Raw genomic sequence first — 16,472 nt, 5'->3', positions numbered from 1 at the left:
TTGTGTAATTTTGAGGGTTCTGTAACTCCAAATTTTGTTCAGAGTCACCTTTTTCATGAATTGGAGGTGGTGGGAGCTGGAGCCCAGTGGAAGTCCTGTTTCTACACCACCATGTTGACACTGCCCCCTCTCTTCTTCTTCTTCTTTTTCTACTATTACTACTACTACTCTTCCTCCTCCTCTTCCTCATTTCTTCCTCAATTAACAAGATCCAAGATTTTTTTTTGACATGTCTCCTCCCTCCTTCCACCAATGCATACTGCAGCTCTTGAATAGACTTAGGTAGAGAGTTTAATGGGCTCTGGTGGCCCCCAAATTTCATATCTGCTAGACAATCTTTTCTTTCCAAGTTTCTCCAAACATTATAGACTGATCATTTTATGAAAAGCACACTGTCATATAAATCTATTGCTGGGATTCTATTCAAAAGCTTTGTAGCTCAGTAGGACCTGCCAGAGATTGTATGACAATAGCAGAACCTTCAAGAACTCAGAGTCACTACCCAAGAAGGCAGCATTGTAATGGTAGAATTGTAATCAAGGCAATGATAATTCTTTTGTCAAGAAAGCAATAACCCTCTTTTACCTATTCACATGCAGCTGTTATTATTAAAACAAAACAAAAAAGAGTGAGTCAAATGGAAGTATATTGGTGAAATTTTTCTAAATGCCTTTCTTTTCTCTAATTCAATTTTTGGGGGTTAATGCAGGCTGTTTTTTTTCAAGTCCTCACACAGGAATTCAGGTCTACCAGGATGGTGTACCTCAGATCCCAACAGCTTGCATTACTGTGGAGGATGCAGAGATGATGGCAAGGATGGCTTCTCGGGGAACCAAAATTGTTATCTAACTAAAGATGGAAGCAAAGAGCTACCCAGATGCAAGATCATTCAATACTGTGGCTGAGATCACTGGGAGCAAGTATCCAGAACAGGTAAATATCTTGCCACAAAGAATATGTATGCTTCATACCATTAGAAGTGATGCTTCCAGTCGTTGTCATTTTTTAATGGATTTGGAGGAAAGGGACAATATAGTTCATCTGACTTTAATATAAGCAATATAAATTTTGCAGAATGCCTTATCTACATTATCTTGTGGGAGCCTAAAAACATCCCTGAGAAGTAGGTACTACAGGTATCATTGTCCTTTTTAGGAAAGAGTAAACTAAAGCTTACAGAGGCAAGTTACTTGTCCATGGTCCTGAACCCAGTGAATATCAGATTTGAACCCAGACTTCAAGCCTGGCACTCTATCCACTTCCAAAGCCTTGTTTTAAACAGAAGACTCACGTTCTTACTCCTTTGAACCTCTAGACAGATATTATAAAAAATGAGCATAACTTATCAGCTTGTTTCATCTCCTTTTATTTTGTGTCCCATGAGGCTATTAATTTAATTAATGGAAATGACCAAGAAGCCAAGTTCCTGAGGGGTGAGTCACACAGGATCTGAATATAATCTATAAATCAGAAAGTCAACCTAAATAACTAAGAGCTAACTATATGGATGTATATGGGGCCTTTATTTTGTTTTAAGATGCTGAATTACGTTATTTTCCCAGAAAACCAGAACAATGATAACTTAAGAGTTAATTATATCTGAAACTACTTTTGAAAGATTTTCATAGGCACACATTCTTCATTACCAGAGAGGAAGATTGTTCCTTTGAAAATGATAATCAGAGTAACACTTCCAGACATTTGACAGAGGGTTACTAAAGGAAGAGGTGACTAGAGATAAAGGACATCTATGAGGAACCAGATCTTCTGGCCTCTTTTCTGTACTGCTGTCAGTAACTCAAAGAAGTTTGCTCATGGAATTCGTGTTCCCTTTCTTTCTTTTTTAAAGGTTTTCTCTATGTTGCTAGTTAGGACAATGGAGAAAATGACATACCTTCACTACTTGCTAGTGACAGACTCAAGATCAAACCTAGGTCCTTTGGCTCCAAATCCAGAGCCCTTTTTGCAGCTGACTCAAATAGAGAACATGATAATTATCCCCATTTAATTTACTCTTATTAGATTCTACTCCAAATTATTGGCTGACACAATCTTTTTTATCTTAACTAGATAATCCACTAGGTTAACTCTGTCTTCCAACTTCTTGTCATCTTTACATTCTATAAGCATACCATGACATTCATGAATTAAGTCATTTATTCATTATCTCTAACAAAGCAGAGGCTTATTAGGATATGTAAAATTTGTTTCCTCTTTGTGTAGGGACAGAACATTTGGGGTAGGGGGTTGAATGGGGAGAGGAGAGTGCAACAGCAAGCAATAAAAGCTTATTAAGTGTTTATTTTAAGTATTGTGGATACAGAGAAAAAGAAAAAAAAAACAGTTCCTGCCTTTAAGAAACATATCCTAATGAAGGAGACAACATGTAAGATTTTTATTGTTGAGTTGTTAGAGTTGCCTTTGACTCTCTGTGACCCTGTGGGGGCTTTTCTTGGCAAAGATACTGGAGTACTTTGCTATTTCCTCCTCCAGCTCATTTTATAGATGAGGAACTGAGGCACACAGGGTTAAGTGACTTACCTAGGGTCACACAGCTAGTAAGTATCTGAGACTGTATTTGAACTCAGGTCTTCTTGACTCCAGGACTGGTGCTCTATTCATTATGTCACCTAGCTACCCCCAACATGTAGGATAAAGGGATGTGTCTGCATATACATACACACATATATACATATATACACATACATATATATGCACACACATATGCACTGTAAAGACTTGAGATAGATAGATAAAAGCAGAAAAGCAAAACACTCCCTTCTCTCAAGCATCTCATATTAAAATCAAAGAGACCACATATATCGTATGTTTCAGCTGCAAATCAGATGGAAAAAGCCTCACAGTCTTTACAGGGTTGTGTGTATACACACATATACATACATGTAAATACACACATACTTATATGTGTATGTGTATAGATACACACATGTGTATCTATACACAATATCTATCTATGTCTATATCTCTATAGTCCTTTATCTTACATATTAGGGGCAGCTAGGTGTCACAGGGGTGTAGCACCAATGCAATATTTACATGATAGAGACCATGACTATATGAACTACTACATGACATTCGATCTCAAAATATTCCAGACTCTGCAGATAAAGGATAAAGCTGAAGGATTTATTTAAACCCCAGAAAAATGAATCCCAAAACCAGTAAGCTGAAGTACCAAAGATATTCAGAGGCCATAATAATGCTGAGAGCCACAGCATCCTTTAGCCTTCCCACAAACCAATGCGTAATCAGTATTTACTCATGAGTCTATCTGACTCCTTTTTCTAAGCTCCTCTGACCCCAGCTGTCTCCATCTGTGGCCAACTGTCAGACTTGATCTCTGTCTAGCAGCTTCTCCTCTGTGGGCTCTGCTTCTTCTCAGCAAACTCCTCCTACCACAGGCTCCATGTGACCACATTCAGCCTATCAGGGAGCAGAGTTTATCTTCACAGCAGGGAAGCTCTTCAAACTCCCCCAGGTCTATGAAGGGGCAGGGAAGATCTTCAAATTGCCATCCCCATTACAAGGGGACACACACACACATGCCTGGATATGTACACATACACACGTATATACACATGCACGTGTATGTATATATGCACACATAGACATATTTACATTTGCACATATATGTTTTATATCTGCATATATTATATACCTTTATTCTACATGTTATTTACATGTAAAGGTATATGTGCTAAACATACACATCTATCCAGACCCACACCATAAATATACCCACCCACACCTCTCATTCTACATATATAAGTACATACACAGCATTTACATATGTATATATAAAGAGACATACTTTATCCTATATGTGTATATACACACTTTAGCCTATATGTGTATGTATCTATGCATATGTACACATGTATATACATGCATATGTAATTACATATATAGGTATATGTAGGATAAAGGGGTGTTCTGTGTGTATGTGCATGTGTGTGTATGTATAATACACAGTGGATACAGAATAACCTCAGAGGAGAAGGCTCTAGTAACTGAGGGACAGGGGGGTTCTGGGAAGTATAGTCAGTGATAAGGATCATAAATTTAGACCTGGGAGGAACCTTAGCAGTTGTTTATTCCAGTCCCCTCATTTTACAAATGAAGAAATGGAAGCTCAGAGAGGTAACTCAGGATCACTTTGCTACTAAGTATCTTAGGCGGGATCCAAACTTGATTCCAAGTTTTCCAGTTCAGAGCCCTATTGTCATGTTGCCGCTGAGATCCAGGAGAGAATTCTAGGCATGTGGGACAGCCACTACAAAGGTAGGGTGATGAGAGATGGAGGGGTGACTATGAAGACTAGCCAGCATGCCGATATGGCTGCATTTGAGTTTGTGGAGGGTAATGTGAATGAATGAATGAAAAAAAGCATTTATGATGTGCTTTCTATGTGCATAGGACTGTGCTAAGTTCCAGGGATATGAAGAGAAAAGTAAAATACTCCCTTCTGTCAAGCATCTCATATTCTAATTGAGGAGACCACATATATAGGAGGTTTCAGTTGCAAATCAGATGGAAAAGGTCCCACAGTTTTTACAGTGCAGCTGCAAAGCAGATGTTTATGAATCTTCTTCCATTTCATTTCCATTAATACAACCATATTGGTTTCTAGTGTTCTAAGTGTGAATGGGGATGAAGCTCCCTGAGGTCTCCAGAAGGTTTCATAGGCTTGACCTTTGAAGGCTTTCATCTTTATCTTCCATCAATAACTCCAGGTTGACACTGATATAAATTGTAGTTTAGCTTTGGTTGAATTACTTTTTCCTGACACATCCTTGTTAAATTGCTCCAAATTATAGTAGAACAAAGTGCTAAATAATGCCAAGTAAATTTGCTACAATGGAAATGATCTTTAACAAAGCAGAAGTTTGGTGGATATGTGAAAATTTCTCCCCTTTATGTGGAGGCAGAACTTTCTGGGGGGAATGGAATGTAAGGAAGGTAGAGGAAAGTGCAACATTAGGCAGTTGCTGATTGACACTCTTCAGAGATGACACCGACCTTTTTGGAAAGAAACATACTCACTTCCTACCAGCTTGTTATGTATTCATGGGCATGTTACTCGAAGCAAAGACATTCACAGGTGAGAATTCTTCCTTTATTGTTCAGTGAACCATGTGAATCTCAGCCCTGGGGAAGCAGACATGGTATTATCTGTGTATTGCCTTTTCTCTTGTTTCAGAACTCTTTGGTGACTAAGCTAGTAATAGAATTGGATTGAACCAGCCCTAGCCTCAGTGTCCTTCCTAGGTAAATTACGTCCACTATTAGCAAGTTAGACTTGAGTGTCCTTTCCTCCTCTTCTCCGTTTATCAGGAAACTACCTACTGCTTAACCGTTTGTAAGTTCCCTGGAGACTTTGACAAGGTACAATAATTATTGTTAAAATGAATGAGGTATTTCCCACACTTGGAAAAAATCTTCAATATAAACTATGACTAATGCAGCTGAGTAAAACACTAACAGCAAACCGAACCTATTAGAATGCATATGCTAGTGTGAAATGGTAGCTAAAGGGTATACACTTGGAGTCAGGAGGATGTGGGTTCATATTCTACCTTTGACATTTCACAGAATGTGGTTACTTCATTTGAACTTCAAGAAACACTTATGATTATGAATTAGCCAATGAAAAATTTCCTACACTGATAAAATCAGAGGTCCTTGACATGTTGTCACGTTAGAACTCATACATCTACATGAATAGTGTCTTATTTACTCCAAAGATTCTGCCATTGTTTAAAATAGGCTTGTACAGTGGGATTAGGCTGTTCCAGATCAAGTTCTGTCTCTAATGTTTACTAGCTGTGTGACTTTGGGGAAGTCATTTCTACTCCTCCAGCTCCAGTTTCCTCAGTTGTAAAATTATGTGTTGTATTTATCCTATATTCCAAATGTAATGGTGTAGTAGGAGTTAATGGACTGAGGGCCTGGGAGCTAATCACAAAGTGACAAAAGCTGGAGATAGAATGCTATGTTTGGGTAACCATTAGTAGGCCATTATTTCTTTAATACGAGGTATGTGAAGGAGAGCAATCTGTAATGATCCTGAAAAAGTAGGCTGGAGTCAGACTGTGAAGGTTGTGGTTTGCAAAAAGTCAAATAGATGAACTTTTATTTTATCCCGGTGGCAAAAGAGAGACGTAACAGTTTCTTGAGCAGAAGAGTGACAGAGTAAGATTCATGTTTCAGGAATTTCACTTTGGCAGCTAGGAAAATGTCTGTTGGTAATAACAGTGGTACCTGTTAGTTGTACCAGTGGTGTCTGTCAAAGATGCCATCAGGACAGGGTGTCAAGCTTATCAATAGCTATAAGTCAGAGTAGCCAGTGATAAATCAGTGTCCTGTGGGGTGGAAGGGCAGTAGAGAGATAAACAGAAAGATACATGGAGATTTTTCTATTCGTTGTATACTGTGTGGGAAATAAGAGTCCTAGAAAGATTTAGGTCAGGAGTGGGTCACCTGCGACCTTGAGGCTGCCTGTGGCGCTCTAGGTTCTCAAGTATGGCCCTTTGACTAAATCCAAACTTCACAGAAGTTTGTTGAACAAAGATTTGTTCTGTGACATTTGGATTCAGTCAAAGGGCTGCACTTGAGGATCTAGAGGGCTTTGAGGCCACAGGTTCCCCACTTCTGGTTTAGATGAAATCAGGGTCAAGCAATATAAGCAATAAAAGCAAATAGAATATTGAGATAGAAAATATAGGATTTAACTGAATTCAGACAGATCAATATGTTTCACTCCTTGAGTGCCAGAGTTACTCTTAAATTACTGGGCATAGGCATTAATCATGTGTCTCTTGCTTACTCAAAAGAATGATTTTCTAATGTGGGAACTTCAGGCAATATTCAGTCTGGGAAGAAAGGTAGGGAAGTTTTTTAAGCAAAAGGTGATTTTCATTTCCTATAGGTGAGCTCCTACTCAGTCACTGGTAAGACCAGCCCTAAATGCAAGAAAGAGGCTAGATTGTATCCACATTTTGTCCTGAGCTTAACACACCACAGGAATTCAAATTGACATTAACTTAAATAATCCTTTTTTATTGCCTCTAATTATTAAGCTTCTAATGCTTGCCACCCTCTTGAATGTCAAGCTCAAGCTTCCTGCTGCACCATTTATTTAATTTTGTTCAATTCAACATACATTTTAACTGCTACTATATACCAAGCACTGTACTGGGTAGTGTGGGAGGTACACAGATAAATAAAACATGCTCCCTCCTCCCATAAAGCTTACACTCTAATAGGGGAGCTAAGATATACATAAACCTAATAACACAACACTTAAAGTAGTATTGGAAAAGGGAGGTACAAATAATTCACTGTGAGATTCCAGGGGAAGGAATAATCACTTCCATTTATGGGAACCATAAGACAACATGACAAGGCAATAAGCATTTATTAAGCACTTATTGTGTGCCATGTGCTGTGATAAGCACCAAGGATACACTTGTAACCAAAAAGAAAGACATCCCTTGCTCTCAAGAAACATGTATGCTAATGGGGGAAGATGATACATAAAAGGAGCTGAGAAGTGTATGTTAGACCGGTATGGTGTTATAGTCCAGAAGGTCAGAAGCAGAGTTAGGAGGGGAATGAAGACTGGCCATGCTGGGCCCTTCCTCAAAATGAAGGCCCCAGTAAGAACTCACCACTGAGAGAAGGGGACCAGCATGACAAAAGGCTGTTCTAGGGTGAGGGGCAGTTGAGGCATGATAACCAATTCTAGAAAGTCAGAGCAGAGATGGGAAGGGAATGAAGATTGGCCAACTTGAGCCACTCCTAAAAAAGGAGGCCCTGAGAGGAACTTATCCAGGCAAAAAGGGGGTTAGCGTAATAGAGGGATATTCCTGGGTGAGCAGGCCACAGGTGAAGGTAGATATTACAGAGTGAGGATGCCTTCAGTGGTAATGGAAGTTCTAGGGTAAAATGGCAGCTGAGGCATGGTGGCAAAGTCCACAAGAGTCAGAAGCAGAGCCAGGAGGGCAAGAAAGTTGACCAGTCTGGTCCTTGAATGAGGTGTTATTTGAGATAGTCCTTGAATTATAGGTAGACATTTAATAGATAGAGTTGGCAAGATAGGAATGGAAGGCATTTAAGATATAAGGAAAAGTGTGAGTAAAGGCATGGAAGCAGAAATAAAAATGATAGCATCAACAATAACACCAATAATAGGTGACATTTTATAGTACCTTAAAGTCTGTAAAATGTTCATGTGCACATGCCATTTGAACCTTGAAAAATCCACAAGAGGTAGAACCTATACTTATTATTCTTATGTTCATTTTACAATTGGTATATTCAAAGAGGTGTTCATTGTCACATGTTATCCATGTGAAAGACAGAATTTAGACTTAGATCTCTTTTACCCCAAGTTCAACTTTCTATTTATTATGAAATACTGTGCGAGACATGTTTACGAAGTGGTACCTGGACAAACTTTTAATTTTTTTTTAACCTTACAAGATTGATGGGCAGTTCAAATGAGATAATGTATATAAAGCATTTTTTCAGTGCTTAAAATGTTACATCACTGTGAGCTTTTGCTCTTATCACAACTATCATCATCATCATCATTGTATATGAAGAGGAGAAGTTTGAAGCAAGGCTGGAATTAGAGTCTGGAGACAGATTTTAGAGGGCTAAAGTTAGGTTAAAGAATCATGCTAGGTTAAAGAATTTGGGACCTGTTTGTTAGGCATAGGGGACTAGTAAGTTTCCAAGGAGTGATATCTTGTGATTGTATGCCTCAAGAAGACTAGTGTGGCAGTGATTGAGGAAATTAATTGAGAGAGGAGAGTACAAGTTGGAATAGTCACAATAGTCTGTCCAAGAGCTAATGAGGATACCAATTGGGACAATAGAAGGAGAATAGAATAAAGGAGGCAGATATGAGGGCTATTAACAAAATAGAATCATGGGGACTTGGCAACTAATAGTATGTGACCAGTGTGGAGGGAGGGAAGGAGAGAAGAAGTCAAAGATAATACCAAGGTTCCCAGTATGGTTGATGGGGAGAAATACAGTTGTCATTACCAGCAATGCATGTCACTGACATGAAAAGAGAGAAGAGGAAGCCATTGGTGACTTTTGAGAGAGCAATTTTTTTCACTGCAAAGGACTATCTGATATCCTCTAAGGAAAGCCAAGTTTCATTCAATGCAAGGAGGTGGAAAGAGGACTCAAGAAAACTTTCCAGGATTTAGGGGAATTTCCATGAACACGGCATTCATAAAGTCTCAAAAGTCCTGATTTGGGGGAGCCTTTCTGTGTCCAATAAGCTATCTCTAACCCAACTCAGCTGCCTTTTTCCCCTCGTTGTTCCTAATACTCCTTCCCTTCTGTCCTGCCCTTTTTCTGAATATTTTCTCCCTCTCTTCTCTTTTCTCCAATACTTCTATCTTCTTTGGGAGTTATCAGACCAGAAACTTCCAGTTTCTTCATTATTTGATGCCTCTCTGTCAGTGTCTGCAGGGGATGGGAAATCAGTCAGACACCCCTGGATAGTCTCCCTCTCTTCCCTTTCAAATACTTGAGTGTCCTGACCCCCAGAGATACCTAGCTGCCCTGACAAGCATAAAGTGAAACTGGACCCAGGAGTACCAGCAAGAGGTTGGTGTATGGTTGGGCCATATCTTAGGATCAAATCCTCCTAAGATCTTTATGGACTCACTCTGGCCTTGACCTGAAGACTTTACATCATGCTTGAAGCTGCCTATTGACATGAATTGAGATGCCTTTGGAAGTAATGGAGGTAAATCCCTTGTCCCCCAGGAGGTTTCCAAGGGAAGACTAGATGACCATTTTGGGGAGATTTCACATATGAGATGTTTATTTGAATGTAGGTTGTATTAGATGTCCAATGAGGTCTCTCTCAACTTTGAGATGCTGTGATTCTCTGAGATAAACTTAAGTAAAAAAAACCAGAAAAGCTCATTCCTCATGACTCTGGTCTTCTCAATAGTAGTAATAATAGCCATGGTTGAGAATAAGAATGCAGGAAGATCTCATTGTTTTTACCTAGAGCAGTAAATCTCAATGACAAGGAGGTCAAAGGTAGGCTGGAGGAGCATATGTGAGAGTGGAGGGATGGAGTACCTTGTAAGTAGAAAATAGAAGAGTTACAGGAGCTCTAATCCTCTTGATTTTCTGACCTGCCCTTTCCCATCTACTCAGACCTGAGTGACTTGCTGTGCCATAGCATGAAGGCTTTCTCATTAGGTGCAGTATTTTTCAAACTTAAATATTTAAAGAGTTTTTCTAAAGGGTGTAAGGGGAGCCAGAATTCAGCTTAGCAAGATTTATGGAAAAGGAAGGTGCTTCTGATTTTTCTATGTACACTAAAGCTGTTTTTTCAGAGCACCGGTTAGGGAAATTCCTGTAAACAAATAGCCTCATTCCCTATTGACAACTCTTTTCAGAGATTTTTAACATAGCTTCAACTCTAGTTTGGCAGCAGGATTACAGAACAACCAGTTACTGTGCTAGCTAGTGGGAAATATTTTTTAAATGATACAATTGTTATATGAATTTGGAAAGGACACTTGATACATAAAAATGTATCAAAAAATTAAACCAGCAAGGCAGTCAAGTGGAAAAAGCAGTGAATTAGGAGAGGAAGCTGAACTTTTACAACCTCCTCTAATACCAACTAACTGTGTGACCTTGAGAACTCATGAAATTTATCTCTGTATTATTTGTATTTTACCTCTTTGTGTTTTAAAGGTACTTCCTCACTTTAAAATGAGAGGATTACATTAGTTGATTCCTTCCATCCAGCCTTTCTGAATCTAAAGTGATAGGATTTTATTATATATTTAGATATGAAAGATATGATTGAACATGCCATGTTTACCTGGGGGAGGCCTAGATGTGGCTGAAATTGAGTGGAAGCTTAGAATAACACTGAGATTGACCTCAGGGAACAACACTTAACGTTTCTTCAGTATTTTGTTGTATCAATGACCTCAATGCCATGTAAACTTCCTCCAGCAATGGTGATCAAAATCTATCTCTAGCTTCTCAGCTTGGGTTAACCTGATGTGGCCTTTCCTGTTTAACCTAGCCTCTAGAGCCTACCTCCTAACAATGCCTTGTAAAGATTTTTGTATATTCTTATCTATATAGAAGTGACCTCTCCTGTTAGTATATAGGCTTCTTGAGGGCAGGGACTACTTTAATTTAGGAGGGGGAGGCTCACCACCCAGCACCAAGTTCATTAAAATACTTGTCCATTGATTTTACCAATTTTTCCTTTCCCTTGGGAAGTCTACCCAACAGGCTAGGGGCCTTTCTCTAGATCCCTTAATATGCTAAAGGATACCACAGGCTCTCTATCATTGTTCATTCATTCAGTTCTGTTGGACTCTTGATGACCCCATGGATCATACTGTTCATGGGGCTTTCTTGGCAAAGATGCTGTAGTGGTTTGCCATTTCCTTCTCCAGAAGATTAAGGCAAACACAACTTACGTGACTTGCCTGGGGTCATATACCTAGCAAGTGTCTGAGGCTGGATTTGAACTCCAGTCTTCCTGACTGCAGGCCCACCACTGAGTCATCTAGCTTCCCCACTAGCCTATACATTAGTTATCTCTTGCTTTTGCTTCATGACCAATCAAACTCTACTCTCCCTGCCCCACTCCCTCCCCCCTCCAGTCATGCATCTCCCTGATGGCATCCTTTATACTGTTTCTCCTGCACAACTTGTCACTAACAATCCAGAGTGTCCCAAAAGACTTAGTGCAGTTTTCAGCTATTAAAGCTTTAAACTGCTTTAGTCTAATCTACTAAAGTTTTAAGCTATTAAAGTTTAAAACTGCATTGTCTTTATTTTTTAATTTGGCTTTTTGGAAGGGGAAGGTAGGGCAATTGGGGTTAAGTGACTTGCCCAAGGTCACACAGCTAGTTTTTGTGTTAAGTGTCAGAGACCAGATTTGAACTCAGGTTCTCCTGATTTCTGACTCTATTCTCTGTGCCACCTAGCTGCCCTATGCACTAAGTCTTTGGGGACTCCCTATATGTTTTTTTTTTTAGAATTTATTTTATTTTTGATTTATGGAACAAAAATTTCCATAACATAGTACAATAAAAAAAGATGATTGCACATGAAAATGCAAATCTACCATGTGCAACTTGCTATTCCTCTTAAATATAAAACAAAGTTACCATGTAAATTTATTTTTTTACTTTTTTTCCTTCCCTCCCCATACACTGCCCTAGAGATAGCTACCATTAGATACTAATAAGTATGTGTGTATAATTATTCCATGCACACTTCTATTTATCAGTTCTTTCTCTGGTTGTAGATAGTGTCTTTCTTCATATATATGTACTTTATAGTTAATTTGGGAATTTATAATGCTCAAAAAATTATTTTATCAAAATCATTCTTAAAACGATATTGCTATTACTATATATAATTTGGTTCTGCTAATTTCACTCTTCATTATTTCATGTCTTTCCATGTTTTTCTAAGATCATTGAGGTCATCATTTCTTATAGCACAGTAGTGTTCCATCACAATCATATACCACAACTTGTTCAATCATTCCTCAATTATGGGTATCCCTGCAATTTCTATTTCTTTGCCACCACAAAGAGAGCTGCTACAAACATTTTAGAACAGGTTCCTTCCTTTTTCCCTAATCATCTTTGGAAATAGGCCTAGTTTTGAATTAGTTTCCGTAATTATCTTTGAAGTAGACCTATTGCTGGGTCAAAGGGTATAGGCAGTTTAATAACTTTTTGCTCATAATTCCAGATTGCTTTCCCAAATGGTTGTATCAATTCATAATTCCACCAATAGTGAATTAGTGTCCTGATTTTTCCACATCCATTCCAATATTTGTCACTTTCACCTTCAATCATTTTAGCCACTCTGGTAGGGGGACATCCTGTATGTTGAAGCCTACTCATATTTCTCCTTTCTGGTCACTCATCGCTCCTTTCTGGTCACTTTTGTGTGACCAGAAACTTTTAATTCCTTAAGGACTGTAGGGTTTTGTCAAAGAGTTAAACAATGACAAATAAAATCTGTGAAGGTTTTAAAACAAATTTTTATCTATCAATAGTAGTGGAGTTAACCACATTTGGACTTGATTATCACAGTGTTCTATATGTTAAATGAAGAAGAAGATAAAATAGTACTGCAGAAAGCAATGTTGAGAAGACCAGGTAGAGATGGAGGATTTATATGTTGAACGTGATAGTTTAGAGGACATTGAGGGATCCATTCTCCGGGTATCTGAAAGAAGAAAGAATACCAAATGCTTGCAGAAAGTTGAGGATGTTATTATTTTATGTTTTAGAGGATGTAATTTGACTTGTTTAAAATATATTAAAAAGCTATGATTTCATCGTCATTGTGAAGAACTACCCATGTGAGACCTCCCTGCACCAACTCCAATCACAGCCTACTCTGAATCAGTACAGAGGTCCTGGGAGTTACCAGAGCTTCAAAGAAGTAAGTGACTTGACCAGAGCCACATAGGTACTAAGTGTCAGAGGCATGACCTAAACCCAGATCTTCTTCACTCCAAGCATAACACTCTATCCACTATAATCTGCCCCTCCCCTCTTTCTTTTTTTCACTTGTCATCAAGAGTGTGCTGCTACATGTTTAACAGTTGACTCTTCAAAACTTTGGGACATACTTTTAAGTTTAACCTGCCCTATTAACATTTTCCCTTCACCTTCTAGAGTCTAGTCAATCAATAAAGCTATAAATCAAGCCCTGGTTTGTAGCATTTGCTGATTTCCTAGGTGTAAATGCTCACACCAAAAATGTAAAAATCTAGTTATCAGCCAGATCCAGGATACCTCTACTTATCGTGTATAGAAATACACATTGCAGAAGACATACATTTTATGTGTGCAAGACTATACTACCTAAAGAATAATATATACAATATGAATTTTTAAAAATAAACTATTGAATAATAAGAAGTCCTTTTGAAGAATGCATAAACATTGATGTCTTAAGCCACGCTTTAAGGGAGCAAACAAGAAACTCCGGACCTGATGGCCATACCCATTATATGAATAATTGAATTGTTTTTGAAGGCAATTAGAAAAGGTAGCTTTTTTGCCTGCCATCTGAACATGTAGCTTGAAGATTTGTAAAACCCCTCTTAATGGGAACACCAAGTTATTCTGCTTGGGTGGGAGCCTTTTTCACAAAATTAAACAGCTATTTAAACTTTAATAACCAAAGAAATGATTAAATTTTTCATGAACTCATTGGTTAGAAAAGTTCATTTGTTCACATTTTAACCTTGAGCTGGGTATTAGGGGGAAGCAAAATTTAAGCTGGCATATTTCATGCTTTTTTATTTTAAAATTTTATGACTTGAAACTGGCCAGCTTAAATCTGGGCTGGGGAGAAGAATGAAGAATACATGTGTGGCAAGGGTGATCATTTCATTGTTTATTTTTCAAATTTCTAAAATGTATGCTTTCCAGAACATGCCTGTGGGCCTATAAAAATAGCAAGTGGAATGAGTGAAAGCCAAGTTGACTGGTTTGAATTGGTTAGCCACCTAGGTAGGCAAGCAAAGCAAATAAATTATCCTTTTGTGGTCCTGAAACGGAAGGACCTGGTTGGATTAGGGGTAAAAATGAATTTTTAAAGGTGAGGATATTTTTTTCCTCATGATATATCTATTCCTCTGTTCCCTGATCTTTTGTGGCTGTCCTATTGAGCTTCTTAATCATTTAAATCATTTTTATCTTTGAAACATATGTAAGTGGAAATTATTTGCACACATGTTATATCCCTCCATAGAAAATAGCAGGTCAAAGACACCATTTTGTAAGGGAGTTTCTATATGTATGTTGAGGTCTTCAGGAGCTGGGGAGAAGGGAAAGATTGTGAACCAGGTACTGAGCTCATTGAAGAGGGAAGGGAAGTATTTTGGAGATCAGTAGCAACAGCAACCTGGATTTTGATTGGATGGTTGATATAGATTGTCTGAACCTCACTGGAAGATAGGTTACTCAGTGATGATGATAAAGACATAAGATAGAAATGACAATGGGGAAAGAGTGCTCTTTCTGGAGTTAACTGTACCTTGGTTCAAATGGCTTGTTTTTTCAGTAAAATATTAAGCAAAGTTCTCAGGTGAGAGGATGGAAAGAAGGGGAGCCATTGAAAGTTTAAGAAGGGATGAAAAGATTTGGAAGAGTCACTGTGAAGAATGTGAAAGTCAGTGGAATAGTGGCTTGATAAGGGAGGTATAGAAGGATTGCCTGGCAGGATTGAGAGCCCAGTTGAAGTTATGTAACATAAATTTGTAATGGACTTAGCACAATTTCATTATTTCTTTTCCACCTCTCAGCAAAATGAGTATAAAAATGAAATGGTAGTGATTAGAATGATTCAAGGCCTGTACATGGTGGGGCAAGATTGGCTCTATAAAGAGAGCAAGGGAGTCTCAGGGGGTTAAGATGGAAAAAGAAGATGAGTGCAGTCATTCCAAGGATGATGGTGTAGTGCCAATGCAATACTCACAGGACCTACAGCGACTATAAATATGCCAGCATAATGCTGAATTGCAAAATATAACAGACTCTCCATGTAAAAGACAAAAGCAAAACATTTATTCAGACACCAGAAAGCCAAATCCCAACACCAGTAAACCAAATCAATCATAGCAACAAAAAAGTTAATACAACATAGCATAGCAGGGAATCACACCATCCTTCAGCCTTCCCACAAACAAACATTCACAAGCCAAGCTGTCTCCTTGCCTATGTCTTCTCTCCTCCCTCCGTCTAACTGCTCTGACTTCCAGCTTCCTCTGGGTTGTGTTCCACCCATTCAACACGCTCCTCCCACCACAGGTTGCATGTGATTACATTCAGCCTATTAAAGGTCAAGGAAGATCTTCAAATTCCCATTACCATTACAGATGGCCTGGGAGAAAACAGAGGGCCCAAGGGATTGGAAGTCAGGGTGTCAATCAGGGGTGAGGAAGCCATGGCCTCAAGGCCATATGTGGCTCTCTAGGTCTTCAAAAGTGGCCCTTTGACTAAATCCAAACTTCACAGAACAAATCCCCAAATGGATTACATTATGTTTTTAATAGTTCTGATGGAAAAGCGAGGTGGCTTTAGTGGATAGAGTGCCTCAAGTCAGAAAGTCTTGAGTTCAAATTTGGCCTCAGACACTTATTAGCTGTGTGACCCTGGGCAAGTCACCTAACCCTGTTTGCCTCAGTTTCCTCATCTGTAAAATGAGCTTGGAGAAGGAAATGACAAGCCATTCCAGTATCTTTGTCAAGAAAACCCTAAATGGGGTCTCCAAGAGTCAGATATAACTGAAATGACTGAACAACAACAATAATTCTTGTCTTTTGTTAATTCAGTTGTCTCTCCAATGGGAGGACAAAGCAAAATGGTCTTTAGCTAATCTTTTTTGCTTTGTTTTCTAGT

General features: G+C 38.6%; 1 protein-coding gene and 1 long non-coding RNA gene across 4 annotated transcripts in view; one reads left to right on the top strand and one right to left on the bottom strand.

Moving 5' to 3' along the window:
- Positions 1-16,472, bottom strand: part of LOC138160090 (uncharacterized) — an 811,791-nt gene that overhangs the window by 312,921 nt on the left and 482,398 nt on the right. The gene's annotated exons all lie outside the window — the stretch shown is intronic.
- CPQ (carboxypeptidase Q) overlaps positions 1-16,472 on the top strand; it is a 545,251-nt gene that overhangs the window by 160,400 nt on the left and 368,379 nt on the right. The window contains 1 exon segment of the mRNA XM_069086586.1: positions 726-933. Within this exon segment, the coding sequence (XP_068942687.1) occupies positions 726-933 (208 nt within the window).

This window comes from Petaurus breviceps, unplaced genomic scaffold (assembly GCF_028583685.1).
Source record: "Petaurus breviceps papuanus isolate PSGF00001 unplaced genomic scaffold, PetGlider_PUasm1.0 179, whole genome shotgun sequence".
NCBI lineage: Eukaryota > Metazoa > Chordata > Mammalia > Diprotodontia > Petauridae > Petaurus > Petaurus breviceps.
Note: the sequence above shows the minus strand (reverse complement) of the source record. Positions and strands in the feature narration are given on the sequence as shown.